Genomic DNA, 7,692 nt, shown 5'->3' with positions numbered 1-7,692 from the left:
CTGGAGGTGCCACCAGACGATAGTCGACCCCAGCCACAGAATTTGTCTTGGCTGTCACTAGAGAGAAAGAAGGTGGACCATTAACCAGTTTTCCTGGTGGCATTTCCCAAAATCGGATGAAAAACTGAAATGATTGTTCCATTCCCACCTCCTCCAAGAAGCCCTTCCTGAGCTCCCTTAATGAGAAAATGCACCACACCCCTCATTCACAGAGATCATCTTATTTCCTTCATCTGACAGCCCCAAAGTGGCTGCCGAAAGCATAGGATCAAGGGGACAGAGGGACCTGGGCTCGTTGAACTGTGTGTGACCTTGGACAAGTCCTTGCACTTCTCTGAGCCACTTTTTATCATCTGGAGAATGGGGGCGAGACCAGTGACACTCCGAGTGCTGGGAGGATTGCAAGGAGGTGCATGCCCAACGTCCTGAACACGTTGCAGGAAGGATGTTACTAGCAGTGACACTTAAGCCTTTCCTTTCTGAGCTCAATGGCAAGAAACTGAGGCTCAGAAACCCGTGTTGTCTAAGACGGAGCCGCTGGGCCTCAACCCTAAATCTTTTTCCTGCCTTGTGGGGTCAAACCTTGGACACTGAACTGCATGGAATGTGCCCAGAGTGGGCCCCTGCCCCGAAGGGAGAAAACACATCTTAAGTGTCCACATGCTGCATGCCAGCCATGCAGGCTCCTCAGGGAGGCAGCCCTGGTAGCAGTTTGGAGCTCAGGCTCGGGAGTTTAGAAAACCTTAGTCCAGATGCGAATCCTGTGGCTGCTGCTCTGAATGGACAGATCAGAGCTCCCCTCCGAGCCTGTTTCCTCGTGTGTGAAACGGGGAGAAGAATGACTATTTTTGTGGGGTGCTGGGGGCTGAGAGGAGATTGTTTCCAAGTGCCTGGACATGGGAAGCACTCCGCCAAGGGAAGGCCGCCCCTGCCCACCGCTACTCTTCAGAGTTACCAAGTGCTTGGGGTAGGAGTTACTGTCCCTATTTTGGGGGTGTAGAAACTGAGTTCGGAGAGACCTGATCAGCATCAGATCTCAGGCCAGTTACATGCTCCGGCCTCAGGGATAGGGGATGCTCGGCAGTTGGTCCCTGCGGAGCTCAGGGAATGAATGAATGTGGGCTCTAGACTTGCCCCAGGGACCAGGAGGAATGCTAGCTGTCACTGGAAGAAAGCCTGCTCAGCCCATTTCCGCTCAGGCCCAGGCCTGTCTAGGAAACTTGCTAGCTTCATCACACCCCTCCAGCCTCCTTCCCCTCTCCATCCTTTCACCTTTGACCCACCCTCCCCCTGTCAGTCCTTACCTGGAAGAGTTTGGAAATAAGGTTGCAGCTTGGAGGACACAGAGTTGGTCACTACCTTGCAGATCTAGGAAGAACCAAAAAAGAGATCAGCGAGGGCTTCCCCTAGCAGAACACGTCCTTTGGGAATAATAGTCCAGATAAGCTTTGCTTTCCTTAAATATTTTCTTCAGAATTATGTAGCTCATCCATTTCCCTTTTCTCTTTGGCCACCAGGAAGTATGTAGGTTGAAAATAGTAACTGTATATGAAAGTATGACTTGCACATTTGTATTCTACCTCCTCCTCTGGTGTGGAACTATCCTAATGGGTTTCTATGTTTTCTATTTTACAATGTGGAAATTTTTGTTGGTTGTCATTTTGTTTTTCTTTTATCTGTTTATTTTTTCTGCCTCCAATTTCTTTCTTTGTTTCTTTGTTTCCTTTTTTTTTTTTTTTGAGAGGTTTTTGCCATAGGGCGAGTGTGCTCACCAGAAAGATAGAGAGAGATAGAGAGACAGAAAGCGAGAAATCACCCCCCAGGGGGGATGGCCACACCGCAATCCCTTCTCCTCCATTCTCCTCTCAGGATCTTGGGCACGCATGCACATGTGCCCGGCATGAGTTTAAGCCACTGGGCCTGGGACTCGAACCATGGTTGACTACATGGGAGTCCAGCGACATAGCCATTATGCCAACTGCTGGTCCCTTGCCTCCAATCTTCTGTGGAAGGACATTTTCCTCATAGGAGATTACATGTGTGGGTTAAATGCTAGTATCCATGTAAAGCATTCTTAGTGTAGCACCAAGCCCATTGTAAGCATTCAGTATATGTGAGCGATCATCCTCTTCACCATCACCATTTACATCCTCACCATCACCATCATCCTCACCATCACCATCATCCTCACCATCACCATCAATATCCTCACCATCACCATCGTCCTCACCATCACCATCAATATCCTCACCATCACCATCATCCTCACCATCACCATCACCATCCTCACCATCACCATCTTCATCTCACCATCACCATCTTCATCCTCACCATCACCATCATCCTCACCATCACCATCAATATCCTCACCATCACCATCGTCCTCACCATCACCATCCTCACCCTCATCACCACCATGGCCATCCTCACCGTCACTAGTGTCATTCTCACCATTATCATCCTCCTCACTATCACCATGGCCGCCATCCTCACCATCATCATCTTCATCATTATCACTATTGTCATCCTCACCCTCACCATCATCATCCTCTCCATCACCAAATTCACCATCACTGTCACTATCACCATTTTGGTGATGATGATGTCACATCATCAACCTCATCATCACCATCATCATTCTATCATCATTGTCATCCTCAACATCACCATCCCCGTCCTCACCATCACTATTTGTCCTATTTGTCATCTTCACTATCACTATTGCCATCTTCACCACCATAATCACCATCTTCACCATCACCATCTTCATCCTCATATCACCATCGTCATCCTCACCATCACCATCCTCACAATTACCATCACCATTGTCATTATCACCACCACCATCATCACCATCTTCACCATCACCATCATCATCCTCACTCTCACCATCCCATCCTCAGTGTCACCATTGTTGTCCTCACCATCACTATCACCATCGCTATCCTCAACATTGCAATTGTCATCCTCACCATCACCATCTTCACTATTCTCATCATCCTTGCCATCAGCAGCAGCAGTGTCATTACTTTTCATCTTGGCTACTGTAGATGGGCCACTTTTGGGTGGTACAAGACACAATCATTTAAAAATTTCCAAACATTAGATGTATCTTCACAGTCCTCTCAGACTTAGTTATACAGACTGCTGAGCTGAGGGTGAGCTAGGCTAGTGGGGAAGTACATTGTCTACATTATCTCAGTCCTTACAACAGCTTGTGAAGAAGGCACTAACATTCCCATTTGACAGATGGTGAAATCGAAGTGCAGAAGTTTGAGCAATTTTCTCAGGGTTACACAGCTCATGAAGCCCTGGAGCCAGGACGAAAACCTGCTCTATGACCCACTAGTAGCAATTGTGACAACCACACATTGATTTTTCTTTTTGAAATGTTTGGCACAGTATTTTCAGATAGAGTATCTCACTCACTCAACGGCTCCTACCTGTGTTTTCGGTGTCCTTGACCCTGAAAGCAACATCTGAAGTAGAAGACTACACAAGCCTCCTTGGTCATTGTGCATCTACTCTTGGCCCCTCCAGTCATTTTCAGAGAGGACAGAGAAATTGTTCGAAAATACAGCTCTGGACAGGTTACCCACTAATCTAAAGCCTTCCATGGCTCCCTATTGCTCTCTGGAGAAAGTCCAGGGTCATTTGCCCTCAGAGAGGTTCAGGTGATTCTCGAAAGCTGATAGTTTAGTGATGGAAAAATCGGCCCAATGAATGTCCTCTTTTCTTAGCTGAAGACGCTGACCTGGGGACTCAGGTGTGGGCAGAGTTGGGAGCACTGGCTAATGCCTGTCTCTTACCCAGTTCCAGCCTCAAGAAATGGGTTACAGCTGGGGCCTGGCCAAAGTCTGGACTTGCAGCTTTATCAGTGCGTGTGCTCTGTGTAGAGAGCACTGAGGAGGGGTTGGAGTTAGGGCAGGAGGGAGGAAGACCAGCAGGGGTGTGGGGAGATGGGGCTGTAGGGAGAAAAAGGCCTCTTCCACGCAGGAAGGAACACTGGGGTGGGGGTAGGGAAGCAGTGACAGTTCAAGCAGTCATGGGGGAAAGGCCCTTCCTTGGTCTTGGGCAGCTGCTTGGTAAATTAGACTTGACTGGTTTTTAGAGTTGGGTTGGTGTTTTCAAAGGGCTACAGGGATGGCTGGGGGTCTGGAGTGAGGGCAGAACTGCCCAAGGGTGCCAGAAGCATATAGTTACTGAGGGTCCCTTTCCCTCTGACCATTGATGAGACCCTGCACCCCGCCTACCTTGTCGTTCATGGTTCTGTGGAGTGAAAGCTCGATTTTCTTGCGGAAGAGATAGATCAGCAACCTGAAGAATGATAGACAGAGACATGTTGGGGCTCCCCAGGTGTCCCCAAGCTGGATTTGGGGGACTACCTCATCTGGGAAGCCTTCCTTTCTCCTCCAAATAAGCACTCTTATCCCTGGACTCCAACTGCATACACCCCATTGGGTTTTTCTCCCCATTCGTAATGACCTGTTCTGGGGTTATTGCCTCAAGACCTGGGCAGCTGGGCTCCTGCCCCAGTTTGTCTCATTCCTCACCCTCCCCTCCCTTTCTGCACACCAGCTACGCTGCCCTGCTGTGTTCTCGGTGCCCATGCTTCCTCCCACCCCAGTGCCTTTGCTCATGCTGTTCCTTCAGCTTAAAACAGCCCCCGTCCTGACATCTACCTAATAACTCCAACTTACTTTTTTCATCTCAGTTCAAATGGTATTTCGTCAAGGAGGAACTGGCCAACCCACAGACTGGGTCAGAGCCTCTGGTTCCAGGCATTCAAAGCAGTTTGTATCTGCTTTTCCTAGTTCTTATCTCCTTTTATCATTATGTGTCATTTATTCATGCAATGATTTGATTATTGTTTGTCTCCCCCACAGGGCTGGAAACTAAGAGATCAGGGCTAGGTAGCTAAAAGCCTGGGGCCAGATAGTCTGGACTTGACCCTGGCTATAGCCACTTCGCTTGTTTCCTCTCTGTGCCTTGGTTTTCTCTCCTGAAAATGGAGTAAGAGCGCTCACAGAGCCATCGTGTGAATTGAATGAGATGATGCCCGCGCTTAAAGCCATGCTTAGCACATAGGAAGCCTTCGATTGACAGCACCTTTCCTGCGTTTTGATCGGCTGCTGCTGCTTCCTGATGTGTTGCTGACGCTTGCTGCTAGCTGCTTCTCAGTGGACGGTTGTCAGGTGAGTGGGTGAGTGGGTGCATGAATGCCCGCAGACTTGTGGGGAGGAATGTAGCATTTAGTAGGTGTATAAAGTACTTAGCAAGAGCCTGGGCTTAATAAGTGCTCAGTGAAGTCTGCCGAATAACGGTGATGGGCCAACTGCCTTGAGACAGGGTCAGTGTCTGCTGCGTTGGGGGATCCCTGCCTGTCTCCCTCACCCAAGGCTTCTGATCAAGGCCAGGCATGGAAGTGGCACTTAGGCTATGTTTTCTGAATACAGGGACCATTAGGACAGTTCTCTTTTAGGTTCTTCCTGCCAACCCCGGCTCCATGAGACCCCAGGACCCCAGGACCCCAGTACCCCAGGTTTCTGGAACCGCGTATGTGGATGTTTTTGATGTTGCTCCTGCAACTGGAACAGGCAATGGTGACGTGGCCTGAGATGGGATCGCTGCCCAGCTTCAGATCGGCCGAAATGGAGATGCCCTGGACGTTCAGGTTAAACTTGTTTCTGAGTTTGCTGAAGGAGAACAACCAGAAAGGACTTGGAGCAAGTACATTCTTCCCTGCTGTCACTGCAACCTTACCCCCAGGCTGGAAGTAGGCTTCGTGCTTTCCCCACTCCAGGAGAGAAGGTGGAGCTCAGAGAGAGGGGCCGCTGGCCTGAGGTCACACCACAGCCGAGCAGAAGCGAGACTCCAGCATGACATGTGGCAAAGACCCTGCCGTAACCACTGGCTCAGCGACCGCCCTGGCTGTGAGGCAGGTTTGGGGCATGTTTCTTACCCTCTCTGAGTTTCTGGTCCAGCAGCCAGATACCAGAGTGTGTCTCAGCTCCACTACTCAAAAGCTGGGTATTTGGAGTCAATGACTTCAACTAATTAATATTAGTAAGTAATTAATGAAGTTAATAGCTCTTCCTTCAGGGACGGAATGCATATTGGATAAGACGGTGCACATGAATGTCAGCCTTCTATGATGTGATGAAGTACTGTTTTTTTTTTTTTAATCAAGATCAATAAGTAAAATAATGGATGTAAAAAACTGAGGTGCAGCAGTAAAACATGACCCTCTGCAAGGCTGACCAACATGGGATGATCCTGGGTTCACGTCTGGAGACCTCCCTGAAAACACCAAGCACATGTGTGCCCATGGCCCAAGGCTGCCAAAGCTGGGGGTGGATCACAGCATCGAGATACTGTTTGGGGGTACTCTCTGTCTCTCTCTCTCTCTGTGTGTCTCTCTCACTCATGTAAAAAATACATAAACTTTTTAAAGTTTTTTTTTTTTTTTTGTGAGCTCTGATAAAGAATTAGGCCATTCTGGGGACCTGCAAGTGGCGTAATGGTTACGTTGCTGGACTCCCATGTGGCCGACTGTGGTTCGAGCCCTGGACCCAGCAGCTTGAAACTCACACTGGGCATGTGTGCATGCTTGCCCAAAATCCTGAGAAGGAGAAGGGACTAAGGCATGGCCATCCCCCCTGGAGGGTGATTTCTTGCTTTCTATTTCTCTGTCTCTGTCTCTCCAGTGAGTTCACTCACCTTATAGCAAAAATCTAAAAAATATATATATAAATAATTAGGCAATTCTCATTTTCGGGAGTGGAAGGATGTAAGAATCCTTGCAAGAGAGGCTTTTACACCCCTTGCTGCCCTTCCGGCAGCTTCTGCTCCGTTTTCTCCCTAGGTTCTCCACAAAGGACATGCTGCTCAATGATGAGTCATTCGGAGCCACCATCATTAGGGGGCAGGGTCGCTGTAGTAAAAGCCCAGTGGTTAGATTTAGTGGTATAGTTGTATGATTTGTCTCAAGTTTTCAACCCTCCCTGCATTCATACCCTTGCCCTTGCTTATCCTTGAGAGTGGGGAGCAATTAGGGTATATTTCTTTATTCTCCACTTTGGGCTTGGCATGATTTTGCCAGTGGTATAAGAAGTGACCAGGGACCAGGGCTGAGCCTCAGCTCTGAGAGGACCTGCCTGCTCCTGCTTTTCTGTTCTGCACCTCTGCTTCATCAAGAACATGCTCTGGATAGCTCACTGCCCCAGAGAGGAATGGGAGATACGTGTGGAGCAGAACCACCTCAGCACACACGGATACCTAAGTGATAACAACTGAATATTGTTGTAAGCTCTAAATATCTGTTTAACAAATGGGTGTGCAAAATCTGTAGAGGGCATTTCTGGGCTCTCCACCAAGCATTGAAGCTCTTTTCTTGTGATAACAGAACAATTATGTTACTCTAGGGAGACCTCCCCCTCATCTGTTCCATGATACTCCAAAAAAAGGTGGGAAGATTTGTTACACAGCAATAGCTAACTGATAAAGGGAGCTAATTAAAGATTCCACTTAGCTTTCCATCCTTTCCATCCATGCACAAGCTCAGCCTTGCCAGCTCCCTCACTGAGCTGTGGACAAATGCTCAGCTACTAAGCAAGGGTCATGATGAAGCTTCTTATGTGAAAAATTCTCCTAGAATCTCTATGGTGACTAGTAGGGACAAGCAAGGGGGAA

At 48.5% G+C, this 7,692-nt stretch overlaps 1 protein-coding gene across 1 annotated transcript in view; it reads right to left on the bottom strand.

Annotated features, from left to right (window-relative positions):
- Positions 1–7,692, bottom strand: part of LOC102497756 (bactericidal permeability increasing protein) — a 34,165-nt gene that overhangs the window by 22,464 nt on the left and 4,009 nt on the right. The window contains exons 4-7 of the mRNA XM_006144127.3: positions 5,538–5,696; positions 4,254–4,317; positions 1,305–1,368; positions 1–57 (exon numbers count right to left, since the gene is read on the bottom strand). Coding sequence (XP_006144189.1) covers positions 1–57; positions 1,305–1,368; positions 4,254–4,317; positions 5,538–5,696 — 344 coding nt within the window. The remainder of the gene's footprint in view (positions 58–1,304; positions 1,369–4,253; positions 4,318–5,537; positions 5,697–7,692) is intronic.

Source organism: Tupaia chinensis, unplaced genomic scaffold, assembly GCF_000334495.1.
Source record: "Tupaia chinensis unplaced genomic scaffold, TupChi_1.0 Scaffold000115_1, whole genome shotgun sequence".
NCBI lineage: Eukaryota > Metazoa > Chordata > Mammalia > Scandentia > Tupaiidae > Tupaia > Tupaia belangeri.
This window is presented reverse-complemented; position numbering and strand designations above follow the sequence as displayed.